General features: G+C 43.8%; 1 protein-coding gene across 1 annotated transcript in view; it reads left to right on the forward strand.

The window, feature by feature from the left end:
* Nucleotides 1–2,431: 2,431 nt before the first annotated feature.
* Nucleotides 2,432–12,705, forward strand: part of LOC120059477 (acid-sensing ion channel 1-like) — an 82,712-nt gene continuing 72,438 nt past the window's right edge. Inside the window, exons 1-2 of the mRNA XM_039008559.1 lie at nucleotides 2,432–2,793; nucleotides 7,372–7,567. Of these exons, the coding sequence (XP_038864487.1) occupies nucleotides 2,432–2,793; nucleotides 7,372–7,567 (558 nt within the window). The remainder of the gene's footprint in view (nucleotides 2,794–7,371; nucleotides 7,568–12,705) is intronic.

Here is a 12,705-nt window from a genome sequence, read left to right on the forward strand (position 1 = left end):
TTAAAAAAACTCCCTAGTCCTTGCCAATGACAAGCATACCATAACATGATGCAGCCACCACCATGCTTTAAAATATGAAGAGTGGTGTGTTGTATTGGATTTACCCCAAACATAACACTGTATTCAGGACATGGAGTTAATTTCTTTGCTGAATATTTTTTGTTTGTACAGGTTTCCTTCTTTTCACTCTGTCACTTAGATTAGTATTGTGGAGTAACTTCAATGTTGTTGATCCATCCTCAGTTTTCTCCTATCACAACCATTAAACTCTGTAACTGTTTCAAAGTTACAATTGGCCTCATGGTGAAATCCCTGAGTTATTGTCTTCCTCTCTAGCAACTGAGTTTGAAGGATGCCTGTATCTTTGCAGTGACTGGGAGTAATTAATAACTTCACCATGCTCAAAGGGTTATTCAATGTCTGCTTTTTTTACCCATCTACCCAGTGGCGGTTCTAGCTTGTATGGCTCCCTGGGCCAACCCCCCCTATTATGAATGAATTGTGGTTTATTTGGTAGCATTTCGTAGTGTGACTGATTTTACTAATTGCATTAGTACTGTACAAAGTTAGAGGTGTGCTATTTGATAGATTCACCCGCTCCCCCTACCTTAGGCTTCCAGTGGGGAGACCTGTCAACCTACCCCCGCCCCATCTCATACTTCTGAGTGGGAAACCTTCCCAGGCAGTAGCCTGCCTAGCTCAAAAACTAGAATCAGGGCGCCCACTCCGACAAGGTTAATTGACACACAGTCCCACACGATGACATGATATCATTGACGTGACGTGTAAATGAGCGATAGAAAACCGATCGTGCAAATGTTACCATTCCCCAAAAAATTTGCGCGGGCGGCTGCCCTTGTCACCTATACCTAAATCCGCCACAGCATCTACCAATAGGTGCCCTTCTTTGCGAGGCATTGGAAAACCTCCCTGGTCTTTGTGGTTGAATCTGTGTTTGAAATGTGCTGTTTGACTGGGGGACCATACAGATAATTGTATGTGTGGGGTACAGAGATGGGGTAGACATTCAAAAATAATCTTAAACACTATTATTGCACACAGAGTCCATGTTTACTGCTGTATTTATTTAGGCTTGGGTTGAATACTTATTGACAAGACATTTCAGCTTTTCATTTTTAATTACACTTGTAAACATTTCGAAAAACATAATTCCACTTTGACATGTTGGGCTATTGTGTGTAGGCCAGTGACAAAAATATATAAATGTAATACATTTTAAATTCAGGCTATAACACAACAAAATGTTGAATACTTTCTGTAGGCACGGTACCCGTTGGGGGCTAAATGTGTCTTGGTTTATTGATTGCCTACAGTTGATCTCTTCAGTGTGTATATCGTTAGAGAGAGATTAAAATGATGATATAGCGGGTGCGTTCTTTCGCGTTCTCCGATCATCTGTTTGCATGATTGGAGAGTTAACTTAGATCACAACTGCATGCCACAGTTCACATCTCTCAGTGTGGCGCAGGACTTGTCCTCTCGCTTGTACTCTGCTCTCACTGCCTCACCGCGAGTGCTAGACAAATATGCATGAAGAAGAAAAAAAACGCTCACGAGTCACGACCGACCAATGCAACAGCGAATCCCTCAGTCCCACAGAACATCCCCTCGGACCTCTCCCCTGCGGATATAACCGCGGTTCTGCCAAAAGACAGACACAAAGGAACGACGGATATGAATTCGTTTTCAACAGGGAGCTGAAGCTGGACAGCCAACACGGATGAGCCCTGTCTCACTCACTCCTCTTCATGCCTCCATGACGTGCGTTTCTCCTTTTTTTTCAGTCAACAATTAATCTGAGACAAACGCTCGATGAGCGAACGTGGTCCATATTTTTCACAGCTGTAATTGCTTTACGCGTTTTGAGATCGGCTACCTGGACTTGACAAGACAGCACAGAAGCAGTGTTTCCGAACACGGTCCAATGATCAATACTTTTCTTGCGGAAAAGAGAAGCATCTTGGTGACTCATAGGCTACTCTTAAATTATTTGCTTTATGTTGACTCTTACTGAGAATTCATGTGCGTCTGACTTCAATGTGGGAATCCTGCGTTTTTTTGCATTCCGCCTTTTGGATGGTGATAACCACGCGACAGCAAATCCCGCGCTGGTTTCCCGCACGTTCGGGCAGTTAGTCGTTAAATAGCTATTACTTGCTAATGCCGGGTGTATCGGAGATGCCACAGGTGCATGGTATGGGTTTTATATGAAGCAGATGCTCAAAGATCACATATTATTAAGTGTACGAATATGAATGAGTACATGATTCTGTTGCGTGTGTTTTTTTATCAGTTTGGATAGATAGTTGAATACGGTTGTGAGGCGAAGTAATTTATCTGCCTTCTGAACTGCAAACAACTTCAATGTCCCTCCGCATTCTGTATAGCTATTAACCCAGACTGTAACACAATGGACCTCAAAGTAGAATCTGAAGAAATGGACTGCAAAAAGCCACCCGCTATTGAGGTTTTTGCTCACAACTCAACGCTGCACGGAATTTCGCACATCTTCACCTATGAGCGAGCCTGCATCAAGCGCTGTCTATGGGTCGTGTTCTTCCTGGGCTCCTTGACTTTATTACTGTTTGTGTGCGTGGACCGAATACACTTCTACCTGGAGTATCCGCACGTCACCAAACTGGACGAGATCTCGACCCCGATGATGGTATTCCCCGCTGTCACGTTCTGCAACCTAAACTTTTTCCGCTTCAGTCACGTGACGCGAAATGACCTGTACCACGCAGGGGAGCTGCTCGCGCTGCTCAACCAGAGGTGCGTTAATAAAACGTGTGACAAAATGTGGATTTGCAGTGGCACTCTATTCCCTATAAAATGCACTAGGTTACGTTTTGTCTAGAGCCCTGAAATGGTACCTCATCCCCATGTGGCCCTGGACAAAACTACACAGGGAATATGGTGCCATTGTAGATGCAGCCAAACATTTGAACATATAACCATAGATCAGAGTGGAATCATCAGTGGGAGTTCATTAGTCGTAGTCAGGCAGTAGCCCTAGTTCCCTCAAAGGATTTGGTTCCCTTCGACTGATAATCACATTCAGACTGATTTGCTATGTGTACTCAAGAAGAGGATATGCAGTGTAGAGAGATGTGTGTGAAGTGATCTCCGGTGCAGAGCACACAGCACACAGGTGTCACCAGTAGCCACCAGTTTGGTGTAAGACATGTACGTTCAATTCAACAGTGCTGTACTGCAGGCCCACATTGTTAGCTTATTGATTTACAGATCCTCTCTGTGAGACATTCAGCCTTTACAATAGTCATGACGAGTCAACGGCAGAGCCGAATCAGTCATAAGTAAGAAGAAGGGTGAGGCTGGCCAGGTGCTCCATTGTCTGTAACAGTGTTGTGTGCCCTCACATCCTCAGGAAGCACTTTTTTTCACGCTGATGCTTTGATTTCCTTACTGTTGGTGAGTCATGCCAGCCCCGCTTAGACAGAAAGCCCCGATTTGTCTGGCCTTGGATGGATAAGCCGAGAGGGCTTTACTGTCACAAAACCCCAGAGAAGAGCAGCAGCAGCAGCAGCTGTGAGAGGACGGTATTACCGCCTCGCTCACTGGTGCACAGCTCCATGCCATCTCCAACTTGGAGTAATGTGTGGGGGGCTTAATACTCTAGAGACAGGCTTTGCTTGCTCTGATTAACAGGAGCCAAAATTAAACCATATTGTAAAGAATGCATTTGGCAGACTCTCCAGACTGCACTCCACAGTCTTTACTAAGTATTGTAATATCAGTCCCTGCATTCCATCAAAGCCTTGGGATTCGTTATTACCCAATTCCAAACCTACACTCCAAAAGGGTTCTTCAGCTGTCCCCATAGAAAGCGTTCTACATAGAACCCAAAGGGTTCTACCTGGAACCAAAAATGATTCTTCAAATGGTTCTCATATGGGGATAGCCAAAGAACCCTTTTAGGTTCAAGATATAACCTTTTTCCTAAGAGTGTATGGTTCCTTGTTGTTTCTACCGGGGATGACAGATAAGGTATAGTTATCTCAAATAAAAATGGTTTATATTGCAACTAGACATGGGCTTTCTAAGAGTGGGAGGAGGGAGTGGAGGAGGTGTATCATATTTCCATGCAGACAGTTTGACTAATACCTGCCTGAGACTGTGTGATTAACACACTGCCATCCCCATGGTGTTTTGATTTGATTTGATAAGGATCCCCATTGGCAACAGCTAGTCTAACTGTGGTCTGACACATAGTGAAAGAGACATTACAGACAACAATACTTTACACTTTACATACAAAAACATAAACGTGTAAACATCACAGACTTTAAAAAAAAAGAGACGACTAAAGATACACACATTTAAATAAGAACAATACAACTGAAGAATAATAATGTGTGGGTGTGTGTATGGTGTCAGTATCGTCTCGCAAATGTCAGTGCTGATGGCTGATGAGACGATCACAGCAGGCATGTCTGGCTCTCCCTCCCTGTTTGATCGTGTTGCTGCCCGCCGGACTCTGCAGCAACAGCTGATGCATTTCATCAACACACACAGCGTCCGAGGTGGAGCTACGGGAAAGACACAAGTGGTGGCAGGAAGAGGAAGGACTGTCACTGGACAGAGAGAAAATACAGCAGAGAGACCGAGAAAAACCATGAGGGAGTGGAGCGAAGGGATAGAACGAGGGAGAAGATGAGAGATGGCTGCGAAAGTGGGAGAGAAACACAAGAACAGACATAATTAGGGATATAAAAGAGGAAATCCAAAATAGTATGTTATCGGGCCCCGTAGGCACCAGTGGGTTTTGGTGGTCTGGTTTTCATACAGGGGGAAACGTCCCATTTCATCATTTATGACAATTCCACACTGTCACTAGAACTGGCATTTACGTCACGGTGGTATGACTGATGAATGCTTTGTACAATGTACCATCTGGTATAGGTTTCTGCTTCTTGATTGAAATGGTCAGTCTTTGTGAATTAAGCTTTATGAATGAATACATCTCCTTGTCCTCGCTCTCAGGGGAAGGAACGTGTGTCACATTATCAAGAGGGCGCATTTCCATGTAATATCACATGACAGCAGACCCAGTAGCTGTTTGAAATGGTAGACCGACATTATATAATCATGTGGGCACTTGTTCTGAGGCAACATTTATATTGTTATGTTAAACCCATAGTCTTCAGAAAAGAAAACGCTTGAGAGATTAGATTTAAAAAAAGGCAAGCTTTTCGATTCCCAAGAGGGAGAATTTAAGAATTCTGTTTCCAAAAAGTATGAACTTTGTCCATTCGGGGAGTCAGTGAGAATGGCTGCTTAGCAGAGAGGGAAATATCCGATTTTCTTCCCCATTTCCACAACTTTAAAACCACTTGACTTGTTTGGCGAATTAGAGTCGGTGCTTATTCACTTATCCCGTCTCCCATGGTAGAGAGGCGATGTGGTTATTCCCTCATTTGTTAAGCCCTCATCCAGAAATGAAAGTGCTGGTGGTGTGAAATCCAATTGAGCGTCTCTCTCTCTCTCGCTCTTGCTCTCTCTGTCTCGCTCTCGCGCTCTCTCTCTCTCCCTTCCTCCCTCCCTCCCTCTCTCCCTCCCCTCTCTCTCTCCCCGCCACCTCCAGTGTTTGCCATGGCTGCTCCCGGGAAATGTCTCGTGGCGGGATATTAAAACTCCATCCATACTGTGGGGAAAGTGTCAGCTCGTACTGATTCTGTCAGGCTTGTGTGCGTTTGGGATTTTTATCTCATAAGTGCACACTTGACAGCTTTATCCACTGCAGCAACATTGGGGAGCAAAGGCCTCAACTCAATTAAGTCCTCCTTTAATCAATGGAAGGCTCTGTTTGAGATGGCACTTAGCAACAGCCATAGAGAACATCTAAATTGGATCAGATAGGCACCTTCCGAGGTACTGGGCCGTACTCTCACCTCATCGGCATAACGAACCAAATATGAGAGGTGGAATAGTAGGTGGGTAATTCAATGTTTAATGGCTTTCAGTTTGATGAGTCTGGCTTTCTATTGAACTTAGTTGACTCTGGTGATTTGATGGCTCTGTAACCCCTAGACTTTTTACATAGAATGGCCACAGACTTTAATGCAGCACACTTATTTTATGACAATCATTGTGTGCCCGTTTACACTCTGCCAAGACCAATTGTTCCAGATCACACATCTGATTAAAAACCCCTTATGAGTCAAACCTATTTAAAAAAAAAAAAAACGAAATCACGCTCATTCCTTTAAAGTTTTGACGTGTTTGGTGATGCCGTGTTATGCCGTGTTGTGATAGCACACCACCAAGTCAATATGGAGCGTGCCAGTGGACGTTGTGCTGCTATTTATTCATGCTGGGCAGCAGGCAGACATCATGGTCAGATTTAGCCGGCCTCTCCGCTGCTCTATTATAAGAAGATCTCCCACTGATTATGTTGTGTGCGGTGAGTCGGTTGACTCTCCCGTCGCACTCTGTGACTCGCGCGCAATTATTATTGTGTAGATGGAATGAAAACATACACACATGAACACACATGCTTGTGCAAACACACGTGCACAATCCAACTCACATGGACACACACACACACACGTGCGTGTGTCGATGTGTGTGAGTGAGTGAGTGCATGGGTGCTAAGGTGCGGAGAGTCAGTGCAGGTGGTCAGTCCAGTTCAAGTGTTCAGCAGTCTGATGTCTTGCAGATAGAAACTGTTTCTGAGCCTGTTGGTATCAGACCTTATGTTCCGATACCGTCTGCCCGGCGGTAAGGGAGTGAACAGCTCGTGGTTGGGCTGTGTGGGGTTCTTGATGATGCTGCGGGACTCTCTCAGACACCGTTTCAAGTAGATGTCCTGGATGGGTGGGAACATGGCCCAAGTGAAGACAGTTTGTTTTCCCAAGAGTTGATGGAATTCACTTCTTATTAGTAAACCAAAACTAAAGGGATTCACAATAATTTTTTTCAATATAAGTTCACAATGTGACATTGTCAAAAAAAAAAAACACAAAATATTTATTTGTGTTATGCCATTTCCATAAATGTTTCACATCTTATTCTTAAAAGCTCACGTCTGCCCAAGCTAATTGTCATGCTTTCAAACATGTATTTTTTTTGTGGGAAGAGGAATAGCAGGAGGAAGGGCATCAATTTACCTATTTTTGAATATGTTGAACAATTAAGTTTGTGACTAAACTGTTTTGGATTCCTTCCTTCCTTCCCTCTCTCTCTCTCTCTCTCTCTCTCTCTCTCTCTCTCTCTCTCTCTCTCTCTCTCTCTCTCTCTCTCTCTCTCTCTCTCTCTCTCTCTCTCTCTCTCTCTCTCTCTCTCTCTCTCTCTCTCTCTCTTTCTCTTTCTCTCTCTCTCTCTCTCTAGGTATGAGATTAGGGACACCCACCTGGTGGAGGACAGTGTTCTGGAGGCCCTGAAGGACAAAGCTGACTTCCACAACTTCAAGCCCCGCCCATTCAACATGCGCGAGTTCTATGACCGCACAGGACATGACATCAAGGACATGTTGCTGGCGTGTCAATTCCGGGGGGCCGAGTGCAGAGCCGAGGACTTCCAAGTGGTAAGTTACCTGAGGGCCTTGGATCATCTTTCAAGACAATAGTTGTATTTATGTACCAAAGACAACAAAAAAAACAACAGCAACTACTACGAATGCTCTCAAAAACGGTATGACACAGTATGTGCATCTCTGCTCTGCTTCCTGAGTCTGTTTGTAGCACATCTGACTGCACCTCAAAGTCAAAATATCACAATTCATTTCTCTTCATATCTAATTTAATGCTGTAATGAGCGTGGTGGCTCTACTGTGCCCCACTGTGCTATTTGTCTCAACCAGGCAGGAATGCCCTCTTGTGATCCCCCACCATGCCCACAGCTGATGTTTGAGAGCTCTCGCAACAAACAGAATCCCTTTTCGTAATGTGTTTTGTTAATCTATTCAAACACCGTTTGTAGTGTAATCCCTCAAACTCAGGTTGGAAGCTCGTCTTTTATCTTTCATTATTTGGGATTTTCCCCCATCAAAACAAGAGAGCGGCTGGCACGGCATGCCCGTGTGGAGCTCTCCTCAGAGACTTGGTGTTCAAAGCTGCATGTGGGAAGTAGATGTGGAATATGCGGTAGAGATGGGATGAAAGATTCATGTTCAAGGGAGACTGTGGGAGACTGTATGTGATGGATGACATATGTGGCTGGCAGAGTAAGCGTCTGTTTTGTAATTACTGCAGCTAGATGATGCTGCTTCATCATAGGGTCGCTGGTGGACTTACCATTAGGCAGAAGAGGCCATTTCCTTAGGCATCACATTATCAAGGGGTCTGGGCATATAAAAAATACAGTGGCAAGAAAAAGTATGTGAACCCTTTGAAAATGCCTGGATTTCTGCATAAATTGGTCATAACATTTGATCTGATCTTCATCTAAGTCACAACAATAGACAAACACAGTCTGCTTAAACTAATAACACACAAACAATTACACATTTTCATGTCTTTGTTGAACACACCGTGTAAACATTCACAGCGCAGGGTGGAAAAAGTATGTGAACCCTTGGATGTAATAACTGGTTGACTCTCCTTTGACAGCAATATTCTCAACCAAACGTTTTCTGTAGTTGCAGATCAGACCTGCACAACGGTCAGGAGGAATTTTGGACCATAGATCTTTACTAAACTGTTTCAGTTCAGCATTATTCTTGGGATGTCTGGTGTGAACCGCTCTCTTGAGGTCATGCCACAGCATCTCAATCAGGTTGAGGTCAGGACTCAGACTGGGCGTATTTTGTTGATTTATTTCTGTGTTTTGGGTCGTTGTCCTGTTGCATCACCCAACTTCTGTTGAGCTTCAATTGGTGGACAGATAGCCTAACATTCTCCTGCAAAAATGTCTTGATAAACTTGTGAATTCATTTTTCCGGCGATGATAGCAAAGCTGTCCGGGCCCTGAGGCAGCAAAGCAGCCCCAAACCATGATGCTCCCTCCACCATACATTACAGTTGGGATGAGGTTTTGATGTTGGTGTGCTGTGCCTTTTTTTCTCCACACAAAGTGTTGTGTGTTCCTTCCAAACAACTCAACTGTAGTTTCATCTGTCCACAGAATATTTTGCCAGTAGCACTGTGGAACATCCAGGTGCACTTTTGCAAACTTCAGACGTGCAGCAATGTTTTTTTTGTACCACAGTGGCTTCTTCCGTGGTGTCCTCCCATGAACACCATTCTTGTTTAGTGTTTCACATATCGTAGACTCGTCAACAGAGATGCTAGCATGTTCCAGAGATTTCTGTAAGTCTTTAGCTGACACTCTAGGATTCTTCTTAACCTCATTGAGCATTCTGCGCTGTGATCTTTGCAGGACGGCCACTCCTAGGGAGAGTAACAACAGTGCTGAACTTTGTCCATTTATAGACAATTTGTCTTACCGTGGACTGATGAACATCAAGGCTTTTAGAGATACTTTTGTAACCATTTCCTGCTTTATGCAAGTCAACAATTCTTAATCTTAGATCTTATGAGATCTCTTTTGTTCGAGACATGGTTCACATCACACAATGCTTCTTGTGAATAGCAAACTCAAATTTTGTGAGTGTTTTTTATAGGGCATTGCGGCTCTAACCAACATCTCCAATCAACGATCTCCAATCTCATCTCGTTGATTGGACTCCAGGTTAGCTGACCCCTGACTCCAATTAGCTTTTGGAGAAGTCATTAGCCTAGGGGTTCACATATTTTTCCCTACCGTCACTGTGAATGTTTAAATTATGTATTCAATATAGACAAGAAAAATACAATAATTTGTGTGTTATTAGTTTAAGCACACTATGTTTGTCTATTGTTGTGACTTAGATGAAGATCAGATCAAATTTGATGACCAATATATGCAGAAATCTAGGTAATTCCAAAGGGTTCACATCATTTTTCTTGCCATTGTAAAAAATGGTTTAATACATTTTTTCCACGGGGCGCTGTTGGAAGCCAAGGATGTAGAACGCGTTTCCCTATCGCCCCTGAGTTAGTGACCAAATGTATATATTTAACCTTGCAAAATGGTATATATATATGTTTGGCCAGGCATCTGAAGAGACTTCTAAACAATTCAGATCAAGCCTGAGAAATGTAAGTTTGTAATGTCGTCTACCCGGCCAAAAACGTAATCTGCAAGAGCAGGTCGCAGCAAGCCCGCGCCCTCTCCTGATTCACCCCCGCCACCGGATGCTGCGGCTAATGTCGGCCCCATGGGAACACTGATTGTGGAGCTGCTACAATCCGTGATGGGCACCCTCAAAACCGATATTTTCGGTAAAATTGACTCTCTCTACCAATCTCAAGTCAGAGATATCAATGGTCAAAGACAAGCTTTAAAAAAATCTATTGAGAGTATACAGAATAAGCTCGACGCACACGGAGCGGCCTTATCGGTGCTGGAGCGCGGTGCTACAGACCACAGCTCTCGCATTAGCGAGCTAGAGGCTAACGTTGGCTCAATAACAACTAGGGTGGCATACCTCAATAATAGATGCGGAGATATGGAAAGTAGAATGCAGAGGAACAACATTCGTCTTCTGGAAATACCAGAGGGAGTGGAGGGCCCAAGACTGACAGAGTACATGGCCCAGCTGCTTCAGGAGAGCTGCTCGGCCTGGAGGAGAAGCCGTTGCTAGACCTGGCCCACCGCACCCTGCGTAGCCGACCCCGGGATAGAGAACCCCCGCGACCATTTGTCATCAGGGTGCATTTCTTTCACGTCCGCAATGACATACTGAGGAGATCGGGAGAAGCATCTCCTCTGATCTACAAGGGTAAAAGAGTCTCGATATTTGCGGACTACACCATGGCTGTGGCTAAGAAGCGGGCTAGCTTCGGAGCTGTGAAGCGTCAGCAATGCGCCTGCCCGGGCAGGGTAGCTATGCTCCTACCCTGTGGTTCTGAGGCTGACTTTACCGGACGGCTCCATGCACAGATTCGAGGACCCGGTTCTAGCCGCAGATTTCATCAACAAGAACGTGAAAGTGGCTGTTGTACCGCATGGTGTGGAACAAATGGTTGGTTAGCTGGTCTTGTTAGCAGGCTAGTTAGCAGGCTGGCAGACTGGTTGGCTAGCGAAGCCAACTTTGCTGGGTTCATTGACACTTGAATGTCATTCTTTTTTTCCTTTTCATTTCCAACCCATGTTGGTGAGTATACAGTTGACTCCCAACTATAATGTGATACAATGCAGATATGCACATATATATTCTTTATTCCACTCACATTGTTGCTTTTTATTTGTATCATTACTATTTTATTTTGATCTAAGCTGCCTCTAATGTCAACATCTGGCTGTTTTCATGGTTCAGTCGCAGTTTTACCACTTTTATTGCGCTTAAACCTCTCTTAATCGAGGTTAGGTTTCCTTAGACTGTACTGGGGACCAATCTATGCATGTTTGGTTTACTCTGGTTAAATGGTCACACATCTCAGGTAGCACAGAGTAAGAGTTATCATGCTTTTTTTGTATTTAGGGTTTTGCTTGCATCTCAGTTGAGGAGATGCTTCGGCAAGGGAGGGTGTGAGGGAAGGGGTTTTTCCCTCTTTATTTGTATATAGTTTTTATATGTTTTTTGCACTTCGTCGCTTGTCTTTGTTTTTATTTTTTTAATTTGTGCTATTAGGCTCAACTAAGATCTTTAGTTTACATTGTACCTTGTCCTTAACACACCCTATCTCTCTTAAGACATGACTCAGCCTAGTGTAGCCCATCCAGCTGGAGGGAAAGGTTTGAATTTTCTTACTTGGAATTGCAGGGGCATCAATAACCCAGTTAGTAGTAGTAAGGTGCTACACCACCTTCATCAATTGAAAGCTCACGTCATCTTTCTCCAAGAAACTCATCTGAAGGTATCACAACACTCAAGTCTTAGGTGCAGATGAGTGGGTCAGGTGTTCCATTCCTCAATTCAGAGTAAGGCAAGAGGGGTGGCTATCGTACTTCACAGATGTTCTGATGTGATCACAGATCCCCATGGTAGATACATAATTGTCAGTGGTAGGCTGCTCAATACGAATGTACTTCTTAATATTTATGCTCCTAATTGAGACAGTGGTTATTTTTTTCAAATCCGTTTTCTCTCCACTTCCTGATATGTCCTCCCATATGTTGATCTTAGGTGGTGACTTTAACTGTTGGTTAGACCCACATTTGGATCGATCCTCCACTAAACCTGTCAACCTCAGCTAGAGTTGTCCGAACCTTTGTCTGAATTTGCAGTTTCAGACCCTTGGAGAATGTTTAATCCATCTGGAAAAGCATCCTCTTTTTTCTCATCGGTTCACCACACTTTTACACGTATAGACTACTTCCTTGTAGATGACAGACTTCTCCATTCCATATCTTCATGTTCATATAATCCAATTGTTGTATCTGACCACGCCCCTGTTACTATGGAAGTGGTCTTTCAAACCGTTGACGTAATGAACACTTTTGCCCATTTTGTTTTGGGTCAAATCGGCTTTTTTATGAGTACGAATAGAATCTATGCGTCTACTCTCTGGGAAACTTTGAAAGCTTATATCAGAGGTTAAATTATTTCCTACACCGCACATGAGAACAAACTGAAAAAGGATAGGCTATGTTAACATGCTGTATTGCCTAATTAGATGACATCTCCAGATATTTATAATGAGCGTTTAACTTTGCAAGCAGAATTTGACACATTATTAA

This window comes from Salvelinus namaycush, chromosome 14, assembly GCF_016432855.1.
Source record: "Salvelinus namaycush isolate Seneca chromosome 14, SaNama_1.0, whole genome shotgun sequence".
Classification (NCBI taxonomy): Eukaryota; Metazoa; Chordata; class Actinopteri; order Salmoniformes; family Salmonidae; genus Salvelinus; species Salvelinus namaycush.